Source organism: Schistocerca serialis, chromosome 7, assembly GCF_023864345.2.
Source record: "Schistocerca serialis cubense isolate TAMUIC-IGC-003099 chromosome 7, iqSchSeri2.2, whole genome shotgun sequence".
NCBI classification, from domain to species: domain Eukaryota; kingdom Metazoa; phylum Arthropoda; class Insecta; order Orthoptera; family Acrididae; genus Schistocerca; species Schistocerca serialis.
Window position 1 is genome coordinate 537,651,538 of NC_064644.1, and position 23,202 is coordinate 537,674,739.

Consider the following 23,202-nt stretch of genomic DNA (forward strand, 5'->3'; position numbering starts at 1 on the left):
CATCTTTTCGGTCCACGAGAGGTTTGGCAACGACATTTTTCTCACTAGGGTTAAGATTTCTTGCAGGCCATCTGCTTCAATGTAATGCGATTTACTATCCCTACTGTCCAACATACATAAGAAGCAGGAATGTTTTGTGGACACCAGTAGCATTCCTAAGAGTATGTCAATGACTTTCAAATTACCACAGATTTTCGATTTGTGTTCATGATATTTGATTGAGTCCAAGAGGGCTGTCATATTTGCATATGTCTCCTTCATGTGACCTGCAGGACCAGGTAAACAGCTGCCGTTGTTGCTTTCAAACAAAGCTTAGATGAGTCTGTAAATAGCCTCCATTTAGTTCGACATTGGTTAAACTCAAAGATTTCATAAGGCCATTAATGTCGCAGCAAACAACAAGGTCGTTTTTCTTCTGCATAAAGGAAAACAGTTTCATGTGACGTTTTCTGCACTGTGAGACTGACATCACTTTCGAGAAGATACCAATGCTGTAGTCAGATGGTTCAAATGGCTCTGAGCACTATGGGACTTAACATCTGAGGTCATCAGTCCTCTACAACTTTGAACTACTAAATCCTAACTAACTTAAGGACATCACATACAACCATGCCCGAGGCAGGATTCGAACCTGCGACCGTAGCAGTCGCGCGGTTCCGGACTGAAGCTCCTAGAACCGCTCGGCTATTGCTGTAGTCGAGATCCGAGAATTTCTGCCTTCTCCTTTCACAGGCCAAGGTCTCTCATGAGATCGCTCGACTCCGCTTGACTCAGTCTGTGTGGTTTATCATCTTTTCCCTCAAAGTCCGAGTCAATGGATGTAGAACGCTTATTTGGTTCTTCTTCCTCCTTTTCTTCTTCCACACTGTCTTCATTTTCTACTCCAAACACACAATTTTCGGGTGGAATAAGAACTGGTAAAGTACGTGAATGCAGAATGGGTCTATTAGCAGATCGAAGATTCGGGTGCTGAACATTTCTTTTTTCTTCGTAGAGAATTCTGCCTTTATAGGTGGAGTCAAGAACAAATAGCAGTAATCTGTATGATTTGTAGACTTCCACCAACCATAGGAACAACAAAAGCCATAGATCGTTTCTTTCCTTCAGCCATTCTCGCAGTGTAAGTGAACATGCGTTGCAGCATGTATGTGGATCCCAAGACTTATCCTGGTCCCCTACCTTCATACCGGAATAATGCTGATAGGCAGTCTTCACAATAAACGTCAGGTTGCGTTTCTGGGAGGAAAATGTTATTCCACTATAAATGTAACAAAAATTATTCATCTTAGTTACATTGTCATGGCACTTTTTTACGAATTTTACATTACTAAAGTACCCACAAACCAGAAAGTCTGCTTTAATTACAGCAGAGACTAAATTAAACTCACAGTCACAGCAACAGTATCCATGTTTATGACTTACAAACAGCTTAAGAGTTTATGTGGTTTTGTTATTGGACATGTGTGCCAACTCCGAAAACAAAGTTTCCCCCAAATTGAAAATGTTGACTATAAAAATGAAATATCACTTTATCTCCATAGCAGGATCTAATCTGTCATTTTTATGGTGAGTTTTTAATTCGGCAAATGAAAACACATACGAATGAACTATTTTTGAGCTCGAAACATTTTCATTGTTCATCGGGGTAGCCATTTCATGACCACGCCTCCCAGTGCAAGGTGGAAATTCTCTACCTTGCTTGGGCTGGTGTGTGATTCTGGAATTCGCGTCTTTCTCGCGATTTCACTGTCACAGCATTCTGCGCATATTGTTTGAATGTTCATCTGCTGGCATTCGTCACTTATGAGCAATGTCCTTCCCTTTCATATCACATCCTTTTAAGTAGCTTGACTTCTTGTGTGCTGCCTTAGTGTCACACAAATACCTGTGCGATTTCTTGGTGCTTTGTGTCCACGCTCTCTACCAGAGCCTGTCGGGTGCTTGAGTTCTCGACAGGTTCTCGCTTTTTAAGGCAGATAAAAACGGCTGCTCTCAGCTAGAGTAATTCACAAGCCTTCACGTGTGCATTCTTGCCGAGTTTGTGTCCATGCACCATGCCATTCGATTCCGGGGTCCATCAGTTTTCGGCACACTTCTCAGTGTCCGACAGGGTCTTCATACTTCATACTTCATACTTAAGTGAGGCAAAGGCATTCTCCTGCATTCGAAGAACTGAGATAGATGTAAGAAATTTTGATATTATTGAAGTGGTAAAAAAGAGAAGTCTGAGATGTGCTGATCACATAGGATGAACGTTGGTGAACACCGAACCTATAATAGTATTCTGCAGGACAATAACCGAAACGAGAGGAAGGCCAAGAATTATGTACAGTGTTATTATCCGGGAGGACGTAGATAGGATGAACATCAGCTCCAAATGGACCAACAGTGCGTTCGACATTAAGAAACGGACGAGGTCCGCAGAACGAGCGCGTGGTTCATTAGACAGTAGCCATATGTAACGTAAACACACATAAAGGAGAATGTGTTCTGTGCCTCAAAGATGTTTATTAAGAAGCTGATCCCCGAAATCGGAAAGGCCCATTCCTGAGTCTGATGTCGGACAGTCATATAGTTTTGTCAACTAAAAAACATGAAGTTACCTACCTGCCAAGTGCACATCCACAGTCCTCGTATGCAATGAAATCTCAGCAATGCAGTACCGTAGCACGCCTCTAGAGGAACCGAAAGCAGATTACGCATACCATTGATAACGTTTCGTATCGCGTGGTAACTGGTTTTCTACTGTTGAAAGAAACCAACGCTTCAAAAGTCCATGTCTAATTAGTGAAAGTGTTCGGGAACAGTGTGGCATCATAAGACACAGTGTTTACGGCCCTCAGACACTCTCTGTGTGGTAAAACAAGTACACTATGTGAACAAAAGTATGCGGACACCTGCCTGAAAATTACTTGAAGTCCGTGGCACCCTACATCGGTAACGCTCGAATTCAGTATGGTTTTGGCCCACCCTTAGCCTTGATGACAGCTTCCACTCTCGCAGGCATAGGACGAATCAGGTGCCGGAAGGTTTTTTGGGAAATGGCAGCCAATTCATCACGGAGTGCAGCACTGAGGAGAGGTATCGATGCCGGCAGGCGAGGCTGGTAGGAAGGCGGCGTTCCAAAACATCCCAGAGGTGTTCTATAGGATTCAGGTCATGACTCTGTGCAGGCCAGTCCATTACAATGGATGTTATTGGCGCGTAACCACTCCACCACAAGACGTGCATTATGAACATGTGCTCGATCGTCTTGAAAGATGCAATCGCGAACCCCAAATTGCTCTTCAACTATGGGAAGCAAGAAGTTGCTTAAAAGATTAATCTAGGCCTTTGCTGTGATAGTGCCACGCAAAACAACAAGGGATGCAAGTCGCCTCTGTGAAAAACACGACCACACCATAACACGTACGCCTTCGAATTTTACTGTTGGCACTAAACTCGTTCACCGGGCATCCGCCATACCCACACCATGCCATCGGATAGCCATTTTGTGTACCGTGATTCGACACTCCACACAACGTTTTTCCACTGTTCAATCATCGAATGTTTACGCGCCTTACACCAAGCGAAGCGTCGTTCGGCATTTATCGGCGTGATTTGTGGCTTATGAGCAGCCGCTCGACCATGAAATCTATGTTTTCTCTCCTCCCGCCTACCTTTCATGGTACTTGTAGTTGCTCCTGATGCAGTGTGGGATTCCTGTGTGATGGTCTGGATAGATGTCTGCCTATTACAGATGACGACCCTCTTCAACTGTCGGCGGTCTCTGTCGGCCTGTACGCTTTTGTGCTGTACGTGTCCCTTCACGTTTTCACTTCACTATCACATCGGAAATAGTGGGCCTAGGGATGATTAGGAGTGTGGAAATCCCGCGTACAGACTTAAGGTACAAGTGACACCCAATCACCTGACCACGTTCGAAGTCCGTGAGTTCCGCGGAGCGCACCATTCTGCTCTCTCACGATGTCTAATGGCTACTGAGGTTGCTGATACGGAGTACCTGGCAGTAGATGGCAGCACAAAGCACCTAACAGGAAAAACGTATGTTTCTGGGGGTGTCTAGATACTTTTGTTCACATAGTTTATAAATGGCGAAGAACAAAGTGACATACATCTGTCTAAGAAGAACTGGGATTCACAACAGAAGTTGGCCGGCCGCGGTGGTCTAGCGGTTCTAGGCGCGCAGTCCGGAACCGCGCGACTGCTACGGTCGCAGGTTCGAATCCTGCCTCGGGCATGGATGTATGTGATGTCCTTAGGTTAGTTAGCTTTAAGTAGTTCTAAGTTCTAGGGGACTGATGACCACAGATGTTAAGTCCCATAGTGCTCAGAGCCATTTGAACCATCACAACAGAAGTGAAAGCCCTGGTGCTTGGTGTCCGGTGTATCCCAATCGAGCAAATAGTGGGAGAAGTGGAAATTACCCAGGGATCAGTTTCCTAACCCAACGAGTAGTGTCACTGCCCACTGGTTTCAATTGCCCAGCCTGTTCTTGCAAAAAAAAATACAACAATAAAAAAAAAATTAAAAAAAAATTTCAAATGGCTCTGAGCACTATGGGACTTAACATCTATGGTCATCAGTCCCCTAGAACTTAGAACTACTTAAACCTAACCAACCTAAGGACATCACACAACACCCAGTCAACAACCGTTCTTGCACATGACACAGTCACACATGCTGCTTCTGTGGGCCGTTAGTGTTTTGCCAAAGATTCCATGACCCCCCCCCCCCCACACACACACACGCACACGTCACACACAGACACATTCTTTTCACATGACACCCATTCACATCTTGTCATGACTCCAGTGACTCTGTAAATCACGTAAATACCGATGTAACGTTGTTCAGTACACCGTTCTCAGTCACCAATAGAAAAATCTGCATTTACAGCCATTACATACACTATAAGCCGGCGCTTGGACAGGACGAGTCACTCTGGCTTCGAGAGCCTCTCCTGGTCCAGACAACGGGTGCTCTCCCATGCTATCCCATCAAACAGGTTGTCTCTAGAAGTCTATCGTTAGGGACAAAAGCCACAGTCACAAGTCATCGGCAGTACTTCTTCCCGACTCTGACGCTGGTTGTTATCTTAGAATGTTAGCCTCTGCAGCCGAATAATGTGTTCATCATTAGTCTGAGTGTTCGCCCCCGGTAGCTGAGTGGCCACCGCGACAGAATGTCAATCCTAAGAGCCCGGATTCGATTCCCGGCTGGGTCGGAGATTTTCTCCGCTCAGGGACTGGGTGTTCTGTTGTCCTAATCATCATCATTTCATCCCCATTGACGTGCAAGTCGCCGAAGTGGCGCCAAATCGAAAGACTTGTATCCGACGAACGATCTACCCGACGGGAGGGCCTTGTCATGCGACATTTACATTTACATTCGTCTGAGATATCGTCCGTTTTAGCGAATGACGTGCGGGCTGTCGACCTCGTTTTACTTTTTATCCGTAGTAGCAATATGGTGAAGGCCATTCAATTTTTCGATCACGACCTCCGATTTTCTATGGCGTATTTTATAGACCTTTCTCCACGTCCCTGTTTTTAGCTGTCTTCTCTTCCGTCAGTTGGGATTCACATGTAACGTTTTACTCCTCTTTTTGTATTCGTGCTTTACAGTTTTGACATGGGTGCGTATGACGCTAGTTGTTTTTAAACCCTAAAACAAAACAAGAAAAATCATTAGTGACGTTATTCTGAACCGGACGTCCACCTTTTCCGCCCAAACTCTTATTGTCATGTTATTAAACCTAACGTATAGCAGTTCAAATGGTTCAAATGGCTCTGAGCACTATGGGACTCAACTACTGAGGTCATTAGTCCCCTAGAACTTAGAACTAGTTAAACCTAAGTAACCTAAGGACGTCACAAACATCCATGCCCGAAGCAGGATTCGAACCTGCGACCGTAGCGGTCTTGCGGTTCCAGACTGCAGCACCTTTAACCGCACGGCCACTTCGGCCGGCCGTATAGCAGTCGTCAGACTCAGACTGCAGACCATGAAGTTAGCATCCAGCAAGTGCTCACCCCCAAACAAGTTCCAGCCATTGTTTATTTCCAAACAGAGCATTCCACCAGTGTTTTCTCTGTTAAAATCGTCGTCATCAAGTGGCCCTTGCACTTAGTGTCACTCTGGCCTTATTGTGTTCCGAAGTTTTTTTGAGTATCTGTGCCAGTAGCTTTACTCCTATTAGGCTACTCCTGTTATTTATGCTTGGCCTTTGTTTACTACTATCGAAGTAGACGTTATTGTCAAATAAACTCCTTGTTACCGTTTTCCTGTTTCGTGGAGTGTGACACAGCAGAGGCTATTAAATGCTGAGCTCAAGGTGAGGAACGGAAAAGATCGAGAAGGACCCACTCAAGTTTTGTCTTTATCTCTTCAGAAACAGTATGAGAACCTAAATCAGCTTGTCAGTGCATACTGCTGAAGTGAAGTAACAGTTGGCAGTGCAGCGCAAACGTTCACCCAGTCGTGTTCCGCGTCTAGTTCAGGGTTAAGTTCTTCGTGCTGGCGATCCGTGGGAGAGGGCAGTCGGAGGGGGAGGTAGTGGGGGCAGTGATTCCGAGAATGCAGCGGAGCTGCTCGGCTACTGCCGGCGCCGGCGGGTCCCGGCCGGTAACAGGGAATTTCCGGGTCTCAGCGGCCGCATCGATCAGCCGTTAACACCACGCCAAAGCTGCCATCCGATAGCCCCCTAGTGCTCCTGGACGCTCGGAGAATAGATGAGTGCCCTGCTCAGGAGAGAAGGGCGTTTCTGTGAAAGACGGCTCGGCGGAACACGATCAGGGCAGTTGCAGCTGAGCTTTAGCTTTGGGGAGAAAAAACAGGAAATACCCAAAAGCTCACCGAACGAAATGGCGCAGTGGAAACGGCACTGTGAAACATCATATCATACGTAAAACAGATTTCCGTTAACATATACATACGTTAGTCAATAGATGGATTTACAGTTGACTGGCACAAGAACCAGATGGTTCTAATGAAAATACAGCTGCTCATAAAGGTCGAGTGTGTGCTATAATTATCGTATGGCAGCGAAACGTGGTATATATTCAGATACATTAAAGTGGATCCAATTTACAATGGAAAAAAGTTAGTCGCAATTTTGGCCACCAGGTGCAAATCTGGCGCTGTGAATATAAGAAACATGTACAGAAATATTTCCATACATGATCGATTAGGAACATGACATGGCAAACAAGTGAGAAAGGCATAGGGTTGAGTTCATTACTAACCACCACTTACACATTTTCTTTTTTTTTTTCAATATGAGCATCAAAGACGTCGAAGACATGCCATACAGCACCAGATTTCCACCTGGTGGTCAAAATTAGAACTAATGTTTTTCCAGCATGAATCGGTTAGCATTAACACATTAGAATATCGACCAAGTTTCGTTGCCGTACGATAGTTACAGCCCACATTGGATCTCCAGGAGTAGCTTCACCGTAACTCTAACAATGCGGCAGTTAGTGAGTCGTCTTAGTAATAGACAACGAAACAAATACAGAAATACATGCCCTTCTCGCAGCAGCCAAAAATAAAGTTGTTGGTTGTATCAATATCTGACGCAAATCTCACTTGGCATTAAATTCAGCCGGCCGGTGTGGCCATGCGGTTCTAGGCGCTTCAGTCTGGAACCGCGAGACCGCTACGGTAGCAGGTTTGAATCCTGTCTCGGGCATGGATGTGTGTGATGTCCTTAGGTTAGTTAGGTTTAAGTAGTTCTAAGTTCTAGGGGACTGATGACCACAGATGTTAAGTCCCATAGCGCTCAGAGCCATTTGAACCATTAACTTCGCCGGCCGCGGTGGTCTAGCGGTTCTAGGCGCTCAGTCCGGAACTGCGCGACTGCTACGGTCGCAGGTTCGAATCCTGCCTCGGGCATGGATGTGTGTGATGTCCTTAGGTTAGTTAGGTTTAAGTAGTTCTAAGTTCCAGGGGACTGATGACCACAGATGTTAAGTCCCATAGTGCTCAGAGACATTTGAACCATTTGAACCATTAACTTCAAAATACGTTTCTGTCAGTCATCTACGGCACTAGTGATAATATACAGACATGAGACCTTAATATTTACGCCGTCCGCTGTGGCCGAGCGGTTCTAGGCGCTTCAGTCCGGAACCGCGATGCTGCTACGGTCGTAGGTTCGAATCCCGCCTCGTCATGGATGTGTGTGATGTCCTTAGCTAAAGTAGTTCTAAGTCTAGGGGCTGATGACCTCATATGTTAAGTCCTATAGTGTTTTGAACCATTTGTACCTTAATATTTAGTAAGAAATATTAAGAAAAACTGTTAAAATTCGAAAGGAAAACACTTGGGAATATTTTTGGACCCGTAATTGATGAAAATAGTGTGGAATGCTGGATAGTAAAAAAGTGAAAAACTGCCGTAGCTGTACAAATACCATAACATTGTTGGAGTGCTAAAGAAGAGAAGGCTGAGCTGGGCTGGGGAAGAACGTTACACACTAGACTACCTGCAGTAAAATTCTGCAGGCTGATATGCAGAACGAGAAGAAGAAGATGCGCTAGAATGAGGTGGAGAGACAACATCTGGGAGGACAGACACAGGATGAACATCAACCCCAGACGGACCAACAGAGCGCTCGTCATAGGGAAACGGAAGAAGCGCGTAGAGCAGGAGTGTGGTTGACTACGCACTTGCCATATGTAACATAAACGATCATATAGCGGAACATGTTCTGTGGTTGAAAGATATTTGATTAGGAGCTGCTCCATGAGCTCTAAAAGCCACATCCGAAAATCTTCTGTGGGGCAGTCGTATAGTTTTGCCATCTACAAAAGTATAAAATTATCTGCCGGTGATAATTACACCGTGTGTCGCCAAGTACCGGTACATGTCTGCAGTCCTAGTACACACAAAAATGCCAGTATTGCGGTACCGTAGAAAGCCACTAAAGGGGCAGAAACCAAATGATGTATTCCATTGATAGTGTGTACTATCGCATGAAACTTGGTTTTCTACTGAAGAAGGAAGAGTAGAAACCTTTGAAATGTGGTTCTACAGACGAATGGTGAAGACGGGTAGATCACATAACTAATGAGGAGGCAATGAATAGAATTGGGGACAAAAAGAAATTTGTGGCACAACCCTTTTAGAAGAACGGATCGGTTGAGAACACATTCTGAGACATCAATGGATCATCAGCTCAGTATTGGAGAGAAGTGTAGAGCGTAAAATTCGTAGAGGGAGACCAAGAGATGAATACAGCAAGCGGATTCAGAAGGACGCAAGTTGCAGTCATTCTTAGACGAAGAGGCTAGCACAGGTTGGAGTAGCATGGAGAGCTGCATCAAACCAGCCTTCGGACTGAAGAAAACAAAGGCAATAACAGATGAAGGTACAAAAACCTGAAGCAATTGATGCTCAATTACTGGAAGTGTACGGCAACAGTGTGACGTCATATGACGCAGTGGCTAGCTGGCGAAGACACTGCCAGATGTGAGCAAACAAGTGTAAATTACGAACAACGTAGTGAGAAACCATTCGTCTGTGAAGAACCGAGATTAGCAAGGAAAGTCGAGGGCAAGGTGCTCCAATCCCGACGTATTCCAATAGAGGAAATTTTGGAAGAAATGGTCACTAATGGATCGGTTTGCTAACACGACGACAGAAGTCGCCGCCCACAGTTTCCACGTCCCAGTTCATTCTGCACATGAAACTGTCACTCTTGCTGCTTCTGTGAGCTGTAAGTGTTTTGCCTGACTCTCACTGTCTCCCCCTCCCCAACCCCACACAGACACCTCACACAAAGACGCATTCCCTTCACATGACAGCCAGTCACGTTTTCCTCTTACCTCTAATGAAGACAGGAACCACTGTTTGTTGGTCATTTTCCGAAGGAGGACGAGATAGTTGAACAACCAGGGTCTCCAGCAAATCATCGATTACTGGGAAAATCGTGTCGCAAGGGAGTGTACATATGTAGAAAAAACCAATGTTGCAGGGTCGAAAGCTGATTTCTTTGAGGTAGTCACCAATACATTCACGAAACAACAGAATGTTGGGAAATACGAAAGAAGCAATTAAATGGTGTCTGAGCTAGAGTATAAATACTACTGATTGTGCTGTCACCATATATTTTTGAACGCTATTAAAGTAATTAGCGAATATTGCCTAATTTGTCAATGTACCACTAAAAACATTAGACAGTGATATTACAAATTTTTCTGACCACACTTTTTTGGAAGACGTGGTGCTGTTTCACCGAAGAAATTAAAGAAAAGCATTGGCGTTGTAAATTTCCAAACTTTATTTGATATTTGGGGAATAAAAGGATGACAATATATTACCCTAAATATTTTCATATCCAACTTCCGCAGAAGTTTCGCGCGTCCATAGAATAAAGCCTTTTAAGATGAGTGCGAACTGCGCTGTCGTCAACAGTGTTCTACTGCTTGATGTTTTCAATTGTGCAGTTGTATTTAACCTGCAACATGGCTGAAGTTATCTCCCCAGTATCTGATTAATCTGAATTTAAAAATGGCTGGTAGATTTGAAAAAATTTAATGGTGGACATTTACAAGTAAAACAGGACTGAAAATATTATTGCTAACGCTTTGCAGTTGTTCTCTATATTAATGTATCGATGACAGGATTTTCAATATCAAGCGCGTTGTAGCCACCTTACAGAAAACAGAAAAATGAAGCTGATTTTCCGGCAACATTTTGGATTCTTTGCAACATCAAAAAGATAGCATTCATATTTTCAGCTGCAGACACAGCTCTATGCATTTCTAAACTGACTGAGCAAAGTTTATTCTGTTGCTAATAAGTCAATATAGCTCCATTTCAAGTAATTATTGGAGTTCTTCAGAATAAAATCCATGTCTTGTGAGAATAATGCCGTCGAAATTCCAATTTTCATACTTTTGAACATATTAAAATCTTTATGTAAGAGAGTAAATGTATTGTTCTTCCCATAAGGAGACAACTGACAGGTAATAAAAAACATTCAGCTCAATGTTCTGAACATTTTATCTACTAATCGCAGTCACTCGATGACTAAATTGCGCTGTACTTACGTGCATGATTGGTTGGGTGGTTTTGGGGAGGAAATGAAACAGCGAGGTCATCGGTCCCCTAACGTGCATGACTAAATTCATGTATACATATTATATTATGTCATATGTACGATTTTTCTTCGTGGCTTCGATTGCATTCACAACTGATACAACATTTTCCAGTTCGAAATATTTCAAACACACTCCTACACGAATTAATCAAAAATAGAAGGTAATGGTGTTCAGTAAATGTATAGCACGCAAATCAGTATGGAATATACCTAAGCTGTAAGTCAGAACTAGACAGCATCACAGTCAGTGTTGGTACGACCCCACTGTAGCTGCTAACCGTACCTAACCTCTCTAAAAAGTCTTCGCCTGATCATTTTACCCGACTGCTCCATCATATTGTGTATCTTATGTAGTGTTACTTTATTTTGTTATCCTGGGTACACAGTTTAAGTCTCATGATAGTCTTTTATGACAGTGTATAACAGTGTATAACGTCCACAGTATTGGGCTTTTAATTCATAATTGTAGCAGATCGTATTATAAGAGTCAAAGTTGTTATAATTGGCGGCAGTCGATCCGGAACTGGTTGCTTACGACGTGGAATTGCAATCTACAGACACGATGTCTACGTCACGCAATGCTCGTTAGATCAAAAACTGGCAAAGAATGGCTTTGACCGAGGAAACAGGTGAAGACGTAACTCTTAAAGCAGGTACAGAGATCGGAGAAAGGTCAAAGGAGTTAGCTGATATTCTGGAAGGCAAGGTAACTCCAGAAGCGACGCAGGTACGTGTAACCTAGGCATCTAGTAGTGAAAAGCTGGGAGTGGACCCTATTACGAGATTCAAGAAAAGACTTTCAGACATATCATCAGTAATTACAGCCAACTGTAGCTAGTGTCAAGATTTAAAAAAAAAAGAAAGAAATGCTCTGTAAAAGAGAAGAAGATTCCTTGTGGGGAGAAAATAAAAATGTTGAAAGGCAGCACAGATGAGAAATTGCGGAGTGATTCCGGATACATGGGTATATTTAGAGTATCAAACGACACTATAGAGTCATACTGTGGGAGAGCAAAATTTCGTACACTGCAAAGAGATATATGTAACTGCATGCATATTTCATGAGTTATTGCTCTCACCATGTTGAAAAAAGTCATTTTGATAAAAAAAGGGTGCTTAAAGTTTCAAATTGTATTTTAGTATGGAAACTGAACAAACCTTTAGTCGACAGTACCAGCGCCTTACAGGTGGCCTTTCTTTCCACCGGTGCCGAAACACTCTCGTTTCGACTAAAAGTACATTGATTAACTGGCCTTCGCTTACCAACAACCGAACCGTATTTGCGCAATTGGGATTACTTTTCGTGCCTTTTCTATACGTATAAATATGTTTGTCATTTTCAAGCACTCACTTTTTACTTCGTACTAAAAAACATAATAAAGAAGCAAGCGTAATTACAAGTTATGCAGACATGGGACAAGCAAGTGCTAACAGACTGTTTACTATTAACGAACCATGTTACGAAGATAAATCTTTTTGAGAGCAGTATTTTAGCTGATACTAATGTCCCCTTTGATAATATTCGAAAGTAACAAATCCCTTTTCCATCGGTAACTATTGTAGTGTTACATCGGTTGCATTCGAGTGCTCTGACACTAATATGGCGGGTGTCCCACGGATAATTACAGACTTTAGCAAAAAAAAAAAATTGGAGAGCATTGGATCAGTTGTTCAGAAAACACAAAATGGCTTGCTAGTTTGCCATAACACACCAGGACTTTTATCTGTTGTGAACATTAAAACAAGAGGCTGCTGAGATAAAACAATAAGCCTACCATTTTGTGCCTTGTTTTGTATTAATATTTGTTCGCAGTATCTTTTCTGCTTTTTCGGAAACCTTCATACCAGGCGTTTTACAGTTCCTATTAGGGGCTTTAGAGAGGACCCAGTAGATAACGTTTTGATATGCAATTCGTGTCTGGTGATGTACCTTCTGGATGTGAAGTAAGTTTGAAGACCGGATCACTTCCAAATCTCTCGCTTCACGGTACACACACGGACATGACAGTGGGCCTTGACTTGTACAGTCTACTGGAGTTGCTCCATGTAGCGACCCTGCTGCTCGTTGCACAAGGCGTATCTGTGACGCATGCTTCCACAGACACGGTCCACGAACCTGGTTCGCGTCCGTGAAATACAACAGGCAGCTCTCCTAGTACCGAACGTACCAGTTTCTCGGAGACGTTGTTTTAGTGGGATGAAAATGGTCCGTGTTGGATGAGGCCCCCGGGGAAACTTTTTCGATGCACTAGATGTGTATCTGTATCATTAAGTACCGTGCCATGAAGTGGGAAATTTGAAAGTGATCCTATCCTCGAACTCATTTTACATCCAGGCAGCACATGTGTGCAAGGGTTCCTTATCGAAACCTTATCCAGTAAGTCCTCTCTACAACCTATAGAACGCTCTAAAACGAATTATAAAAGTCCTTGTAAAACGATCAATCAAAAAGTTTCCCCTTGAGGGCGCTGCCGAAGTGTATATGCAGCTCACCGCGATCTGCAAGCGGTTATACAGGCTCTGGCATGCAGGTATGGAATTTGTGTGTCATTAATATCTTTCTGGTGTGAACTGTTGCAAAGTTATTATCAAACGCATCGTCTGACGAAGAAAAACACTGGCAGACAACTATTAGAGACTGAAGAATGTGCATGGGGCAGCATGTCAGTCGAAAACCATTGCACGAAGTTTACTGGCAGCCAAAGTGGAATAACGACACGCCATTTTCAGAAACTCTTCATCGGAAACTCTCTCCTCTCATAATCTGTGTGAATAAAGGTGTAATTAATAAATGTAAGAATCTTCTGCTGAACTGGCGTGTGCGAGGTGTTATTGTTTCCACCTGTCCTACATAAGCCCTTTCCCTGATTTCTCAATCGCTTTCTGTAATTCAAATGACTAAACTCAAAAGAAATTTATCGTTAAATAATTTTCAAAGTAATATACAGGGTGGTCCATCTGAAGTGTCCGATGATATTATCTCGAAAACTATACATCGGCTGAAAATAGAGGGTAAGACAAGATCTTAAGCTCAGAGGGGGACATCAAATGATACTACACGTGAACTCCAGCCCCCACCCCCTTGGTTGTGGCGGGGAGCAAACTTTAACTCTTAAGTGCAAACGCCCTTTTTTATTGCAGATTCGGATTCTCCATAAAAAAGTAATCAAGTTTTGTCTGAAACATTTTCTTAAATCATTGACAGATGGCGCTGAAATCGAGAAATACGTAAAATTGGTGAAGAACTCTGATTTATTTAGAATTATCCGAGAAAGACGCAGCAAATCGATAAAAAATGTGCACTAATTCTTTCGATAACGCCAAATTAAGCTATTTCTGTACAAAATGTACTGTATCCTACTTTTAGCGTTACCCAGAAATAACGACATGGGCGTAGTAGAGTCATGTTCCCATGAGGTGCTTCATTAGTGTGAGTCCCCTTGCCTCTCACATGTTCGGATGCTTCATTAGTGTGAGTCCTCTTGCCTCTTACATTTTGGGATGCTTAATAAATGAAATTAGCCACGAAGAAATGGTTTAAAATTAGCCCCATTTCCTTCAATGCATAAAGTCAATCGTCTGCGAAAGTTGTCCAGTTTTCAGCAGCACATCTCGTGGTATGGCTAAACACGCTCTTCAAATGCGTTGCTCTACATCGTTTCGGTTTGTGGGCTGTCTGTCAAAACAATATTTTTTAAATAACCCCACAAGAAAATATCAGGAGGTGTTAGGTCTGGTGAACGTGGAGGCCACTGAATTGGTCCACCACGTCCTGTCCACCGACCAGGGTACCGTAAATTTAAAACGTTCGCACATTTTAGCATAATGTGGAGCTGCTCCGTCCTGTTGGAACCACATTCGTTGCCTAGTTTCTAAATCAACATCTTCCATTCGCTTCAACAAATCATCGCGGAGAAATTGTAAATAAGATTCACCAGTAACATTTCGGTCAAAAAAATACGGTCCTATCAAGTAACCGTTTAAAATTCCACACCAGACCATTAAAGACCATTTGTGTTGATTGTCAACGGGTCTGTGCCCATGTGGATTGTCAGGTGACCAATAATGACAATCTTGAGGATTCGTTTTTGAATGTGGCTTCATCGGTGAACAGCCGGCCGTTGTGGCCGAGCGGTTCTGAGCGCTTCGGTCCGGAACTGCGCTGCTGCTACGGTCGCAGGTTCGAATCCTGCCTCAGGCATGGATGTGTGTGATGTCCTTAGGTTAGTTAGGTTTAAGTAATTCTAGAGGACTGATGAGCTCAGATGTTAAGTCCTATAGTTCTTAGTGCAATTTGAACCAATTTTTAAGCAATGTGGAGGTAAAATAATGTTGTCGCATGGGTTATTACGCGAGTTGGATTGGACCACTCAATAATAACAGTAGGTAAAATACTACATTTGCACCGCCACAGAGCTTTAAATATAATTGATACCTGTAGATTGGAATCTGTTCACATCTTTGAACCCATCATGCTGTAGAAATCCAAACCTAATACCGAAATTAGATCACTTTTTTTTGGCGAATACCACTAATAATGTCACTGTAAGCGTGACTAACGTTCGGTGAGTTTTGGTCATATTCGTATTTTCATTTATTTTAATAAAGCGTACGATGGTTTCTTTAATCACAGCAGTCGTGAGTTGTAGGTACCTTCTACATCTTTAAAATTTTTGGTCAGAGTCTGATTTAACTTGAAAAGGCATTATTATTTCGTTACGTAAATTTTACGTGAACACTGGCATTTCTCATAATATTAATATTAGAGATGAACCTGTTTCGCTACAAGGCCTGCAATAGGGCATCGACGACTCTCGAAAAAATGAAATACCGTATAGAAGTACGAGTCTGTTCTTCAGTGACTTCAAGTAAAATTCATATAGTCACACTGTCCATCTGGAATCGTACACACATCAAAAAAAGTTCTGCATCACCCTGGTTCCCAGAACTCTTGAAGATAGACGTAGACTGTGGATAATGCATCAGAGACACAGTCCCTTTCACTGTTCAGAGATGCCACTAAACTCGCTCAAAGACGTAAACAACCATGCATGAGCAGCGCCTATTACACCCAGTGGACCCGACAGCCGATCAGTTCCAGTCATTCCACCAGGAAGGAGATACACGGCTCGTGAAGTCAGAAGTTCAACCGTGCCTAGACGGTCAATACCACGGTTCCATCGCGTCCGCGTTGTTACTTTGTGCCAGGAAGGGCTCTCAAAAAGGGAAGTGCCCAGGCGTATCGGAGTGAACTAAAGCGATGTTGTTTGGACATGGAGGAGATACGGAGAGACAGAAACTGTCGATGACACGCCTCGCTCAGGCCGCCCATGGAACGTGCCGTAACAGCTGTACGATACGTGAATGCCATCCTCCGACCGATAGTACAACCATATCGGCAGCACAATGGCGAGGCACTCGTCTTCACGGACGATAATTCCCGCCCCCATCGTGCACATCTTGTGAATCACTTTCTTCAGGATAACAAAATCGCTCGACATGAGTTGCGAGCGTGTTCTCCATACATGAACCCTATCGAACATGCCTGGGGTAGACTGAAACGGGCTGTTTATAGACGACGTGACCCACCAACGACTCTGAGGGATCTACGACGAATCGCCCTCGAGGAGTGGGACAATCTAGACCAACAGTGCCTTGATGAACTTGTGGATCGTGTGCCACGACGAACACAGGCATGCATCAATGCAGGAGGAAGTGCTACTGGGTATTAGAGGTAACGGTGTGTACAGCAATCTGTATCACCACCACTGAAGGTCTCGCTGTATGGTTGTTCAACATGTAATGTGTGCTTTTCATGAGCTACAAAAAGGGCGGCGAAGCTGGAGACTGATATATTAAGCACATGACAATACTGTGACAATAACAAACTGACGAATGGTACTCAAGTTACGTCTTTATTTGGATTTCAGAGATTAAGACTGGAGTTTGTGAGAGCTCTCCTCCCAAGGGTGGCATATAATAGTGAGTTGTGGCGTAGCAAACTTGCTATTCTTTGATCAAGTTGCACACATGTCACGCAACTGAATTGTGCATCAAAAAATCTTTCAATACTCCGAACTCAGCTATAATGTAAATAAAAACTAAACACCACGGTAGTATTTTTAATTCGAAGATTACGAAAGTCAAAAATTACAACTTTACTTCAGAAATTAGCACCTCGGTCTGTTTATAAGGAGCGGCCGTGGTCCAACGGTAGAGCCACCGTACAAACTTTGCGTACAAATCATCAGCAAAAGAAGTCAACCTCACTCTGCCAACATCATTGTCAAAGATGGTGGAGGAACGGACAGAGGTTCAGGCACTGTGTTGCCCTTGCGATCCGAAGTTGCCCATAAAGTCGTAAGAGTCAGCAATGATCAACGGCTTGAGGATGCAAAAGGCAATGGAAACCATTGCATTAAAGATAAACAAAGTGTATCCCCAAGACGTGTGGCCAGAATTGAAAAAAGGGTCATGATGATCTCTCCATTAGCAAAATATTCCGGAATAATCACCCATTCGGATTTCTGGGAGGGGACTGCCAAGACCATGAGAAAAAGTTTGCTTAACCAAAGAAAGGATGACGCTCTGTCTAGTCGATACGTGGAATGTGGGAAGTATGAACATGGTAGGGAAGCTATAAAATATGAAAAGAGAAACGCTAACGCTCAATCTAGATGTAGTGGGGGTCAGTGTAGTGAAATGGAAAGAAGATAAGGATTTTTCGTCAGATGAGTGTAGGGTAATACCAACAACATAGAAAATGGTATAACGGGAGCAGGGTTCGTTATGAGTATGAAGGTATGACAGAGAGTGTGTTACAGCTAACAGTTCAGTGATAGGTTTGTTCTCATCAGAATCGACAGCAAACCAACACCGACAACGATGGTTCATATGTACATGCCGACGTCGCAAGCTAAAGATGAAGAGATAGAGAAGGTATATGAAGATATTGACCGAGTCACCTGTGTTAGCGCGGCTTCCCCCGTCGGAGGTTCGTGTTCGAGTCCTCCCTCGGGCATGGGTGTGTGTGTTGCCCTTAGCGTAAGTTACTTTAAGTTAGATAACGTAGTGTACAAGCCTGGGGACGATGACCTCACCAGATTGGTCCCATAGGAACTTACCACCACCAGAATTCATTATCTATCTAAAATAATTGATATGGACACTAGTTACGAAATAGTAGAGAACAGTGTTTACTTACGTGCTCCAACCAGACGTTGGTGGTAAGGATCTGATCCTTCAGATTCTGAAAACAAAAGAAAAATATCTTTAAATTCTCATGAATCAATTCAAATTCACACATATAATTCAGTGCATCCGCAGCGAACGGCAAAACAACAGCCAGAAAAAGACGGATACGTCTTCTGCTGTATCACGTAAAAGAGTTCATGGAATTTCTATTTGTAACCACGTGTAGTAAATAAAAACACCCTAGACTTAATTTTGCTACAGATATTATTTTTCAATAATGGACAACTTTAGAGCATCAGTCAATACTTTTGTTTGAGAATCACATGCACCATCAATACAGAACCGTTGAACGACGATTCATTGTTCATCCCTTTCTCCTTCTGTTCATCAGCAGCAGCCCATATCCTCCTTCACTTATCACTATTATTCTGCGTTAGGATATGTGTGAAAAAAAGTTTTTGCAACAAAAATACTGCTAACGACTGAAACTGCTAACCAATAATAAGTTCCAAAGCGTGTGACTCTTAATGGACAGGCAAATCTGATCAAACGGCGACAACAGTTTCGTTGAACTTAAAACCGCATCCAAATGAACAGATCAACGTCACTGATCACTAATCAACCAGAACATTCTGACCACCGATGTAAACCACTTCCAGGCGGTAACAGTCACCTGGTAGAGGAATGCCTACTAGTCAGGCACATGCACGGTGCATGTAGTATAATTGAGCGTGCTGTTCGTGTGTAGAATGGGGATGGCGCGCGATCTATCTGAATTCGGCCGAATGCAGATTGTGATGACTCGGAAGCTCGGCACGAGCATTTTGGGGACTGCATGACTTGTCGGGTGTTCGGGGAGTGCTGTGGTGGGTGTCTTCAACACGTAGCGAAACGAGGATGAAACCACGTCCAGGAGTCTTGGGGTTGGGCGACCACGCCTCGTTACAGATGACAGATGTAGTTGGCTGACCAGACTGCTGATGCGGGACAGGCGGTGAATTGTGGCGGAACAAACATCAGACTTTACTACTGGTCACAAAGCAAGTGTGTCTGAAGACACACTGTAACGAACACGCCTAACTATGCGCTTTCGCCGTCGACGACCCATACGTGTGCCAATGATAACACCACGACATTGGCAACTACGACTGAAATGGGCTCGTGACCATCACCACTGAACGTTCACGCTGTGGCAGGGTGCTGTATGGTCTGATGAATCCTGATAGCTTCATCATAATGCCGACGGGAGGGTGTGAATCCATCACCTTACAGGGGGACAGCTCCTAGGTAGCGGGACGGAGACAAACTGACGGCGGCTCCATTATGCTTTAGGGAATATTCACGTAGGAATCCTTGGGTCGTGTGAAGCACGTGCAAGGCCACAGAGCATCGTACGCTGGTTGCAGACCAAGTATTACCCTTCATGACGATCATGTTTCCCGGCGGCAGCGACATTTTTCAACCAGATAAAGCGCAATGCCAAAAGGCCAGGAGTGTGATGGAGTGGTTCGAGGAACGCAGTGGCGAGTTCCAATTGATGTGCTGGCCCCGAGCTCGCCATATGTGAACCCGATCGATCACATCTAGGACGTGATTGAACATGACGTCAGAGCCCATCTCTCCCCTCTCTTGAATTTACGGGAATTAGGTGGCTTGTGTGTGCAGGTGTGGTGCCCACTCCTTCTAGTGACCTACCAAGGTCTCACTGGATCCATGCCATGACGCATCGCTGCTGTTATCCGTGCCAAATGCGGACATATCGGTCTTATGTTAGGTGGTCATAGTGTTCTGCTTGATCAGTGAAAGTAACGCAGCTATTTTTCATGTAATAGTGTGCAGGTGTGCTCAGTATCTTAATTATCTGTGGCAGTCGTCGTTATTGTGAAATAAAAACATACATCATGTACCAGAATTCGCTGTTGAGCAGGAATTTTATAACTAGCAAGATGCACTGTACACAAATGGTGCAAAACCAAGAACACACCTGCCTTCAACTAACTGACAAATCTGTAGAGACTGAACTGTAGTTCCACTCGACATTCTACTGAATACGGAAGTCATGATACCGGTCACAGTGTCATCCGATGATGATTCAGTAATCAATGAATTCGTTGGAGACGATCCGCTCAACAGAGACAAGGAAGTGTTTCCAACTCATCAGTTCAAAGATGCGACTCGTTTCACGTTAGCGCTTTCGGGTGAGTTAATTTCTGACTGTTCGCTGTCTGACATTCTTACACATTCCAACCATTTTATTCATAAACACTGTGTATATCCTAACTTCGTGCTTACTATATTTACTATGTTTTATTCTGACACGGATCAGATTTATCTGTGACAGGCGCCGTTGTGTTGAGTGTCTTATCTGTGACGCTTTCAAATTTTTTTCCTTTTACACACTGTTAACAAAGTTCCAAGCATACGAAACTGATTCCCACATATTTTGGTGGCACGAAGACTTATTAATTAATAGAACCAAGTACGCTGTTCAGGACGGCGAGAGCTCATGAGAGGAAGATGTATTGTTAGGGGACCCCAGGGAAGGGCGATAGGACCTCTGTTGTGCTCTGTATATATAAATGAACTGACGGATAGTGTGAACGGAAACCTTCGACTTTTTGCTAATAACTATGTAGCATACGGGAAGGTGACGCTGTTGACTAACAGTAATAGGGTACAGAAGGACTTTGGCACAATTTCTACAAGGTGCAATATAATTAATAGGGTAGAGAAGTAAAATAAATACTGTAATGTTCGAACACTGTATTAGTGCTGTACTGCTTAACACATTCACGTTGATTAAATACTTAGGTGAGACGTGCAAAGTGATATAGAATGAGACGACACACAAGGGCGGTGGTAAGGAAGACGAATGGTAGGCTTCGGTACTTTGAGAGAAGTCTAGGAAAGTGTAGTTTTTCTATAAGGGATATCTATTCTATATACGATGTTCTTTATCAAAAAACTACACTTTCCTACACTTCTCCCAATACAAAGAAGAATAATAGATAAACTCATTCTCGAATACTGTTAGAGTGTTTGGATGTCCAACCAGGTCGGGTTAAAGCAGGACACCGAATAAATTCAGAAACGTGCAGTTAAATTTGTTTACCGGTGGATCAGGTCACGGGTTCCCAAACTTTTCCTGTAACGAAACACTTTGAGAATCTTCGTACTGCGATGGAACACCTTGTTATTTTGCATGTTCATGAAATTTTTAAAAAATGAGAAAAAATTGTTTTATTCAGTAATTACTTCAATTTTAAATCATAACTAATAACACATGTATGACAATAAAACTTTTTAAAAGTAGTTAGTATCGTCAAAATATCGAGAAAGAATAACTCGTGCAGCACAGTATGGAAACTTTGAGTTAGATCAACGCGTGAGTATTATGGAGATGGTTCGTGAAGTCAGATGGGAATCCCTGAAAAAAAGATGAGGTTAGCTTCGCGTAACACTATCGAGCAAATTTCGTGTACCAGTGTTTGCGACCGACTGAAAAACGATTCTACTGCAGCCAAAGTACATCGTGCATAAGGACCGTGAAAACAAGAGAAGAAAATTACTTCTCGTATGGACGCATATAGGCAGCCATTTTCCTCTCGTCCCACATGCGAGTAGAACAGTAAGGGAAATGTCTATTGGTTCAAATGGCTCTGAGCACTATGAGACTTAACTTCTGAAGTCATCAGTCCCCTAGAACTTAGAACTATTTAAACCTAACTAACCTAAGGACATCACACACACCCATCTCCGAGGCAGGACTCGAACCTGCGACCGTAGCGGTCCCGCGGTTCCAGACTGTAGCGCCTAGAACCGCTCGGCCACACCAGCCGGCGGAATTGTCTAGAAGTGGTACAAAACACCTTCCGTCATGTACCGTATGGTGGCTTGTAGAGTATGTATATAGACGTAGATATAAAGTATATCATTGTGTCAGGTGGTTCAACTCAGTCACCCACTCGCCTTAAGGAAAACTGCATGGTTAACATTCGAAGTACCGGAAGTATCCATAATGCACCACCGACAGATGATGAAACATTCAGTTTGCCGAGTAAACATAAAGAATGTATAATCATATTACAAACACTTCTTGGTATGGTGGCGTTAAATATATATAACTTTCACGTGCTGCATCATTGATTTCAAAAGCAAAAGCAGGAACCGGGTTGTGTTTACGAAAATTTCTAAATATTATCAGTTTCGTTAAACTGGTCTTCCAATTGCTTTTTCTGTCTCTGGATGGATTACAATGTCATCGGCAAACGTTAAAGTTTTCATTTATTCTTAATTCCCTTTTCAGTTTTCTCCTTTGTTTCCTTCAAAGCTTACTCTACTACAGATAGAATAACTTTCTGGATAGGCTACAACTCCATCTCACGCCCTTGTCATCTACGGCTTTCTTTCACGGCCCTCGCTTTCTCTGTTTTATCCCTGCTTCGGCCTTGAAAACTTCAAACACTTTTGTCCAGATAACACTGTTAAAACATTTCTCGAGATACAGAAATTACATAATTGTTAATTTGCCTTCATTCGTCCTACCCTCTAAGAAAGACATAAAGAAAGTATATCCTTGCATGACCGTAAATCCCTCCGGAACCCAAACTGATCTTTCCCGATGTCAGCTTCTACCAGTTTACCCATTCTTAGTAAATAAATCATATTAATATTCGTACTTATCATTTTGTGCCATTTCTTATTAAAAACTGTTTTGGTAGTATTCACACCCGACAGGACCTCATGTCTAACGTTTCATCATGTGTCTTACATATCAGATGGCATAATTTTGCTATGGATTGCTCTGTCAACGATCTCAAAAATTGTGAGGGAATGTCATCTACTCCATGGGCTTTGTTTCCACTTAGATCATTCAGCGTTCTGTCAAAGTCTTCTCG

General features: G+C 43.1%; 1 protein-coding gene across 1 annotated transcript in view; it reads right to left on the reverse strand.

Moving 5' to 3' along the window:
* LOC126413220 (acetylcholine receptor subunit alpha-L1) overlaps window positions 1-23,202 on the reverse strand; it is a 587,533-nt gene that overhangs the window by 224,188 nt on the left and 340,143 nt on the right. Inside the window, exon 3 of the mRNA XM_050083117.1 lies at window positions 18,315-18,359. Within this exon, the coding sequence (XP_049939074.1) occupies window positions 18,315-18,359 (45 nt within the window). The remainder of the gene's footprint in view (window positions 1-18,314; window positions 18,360-23,202) is intronic.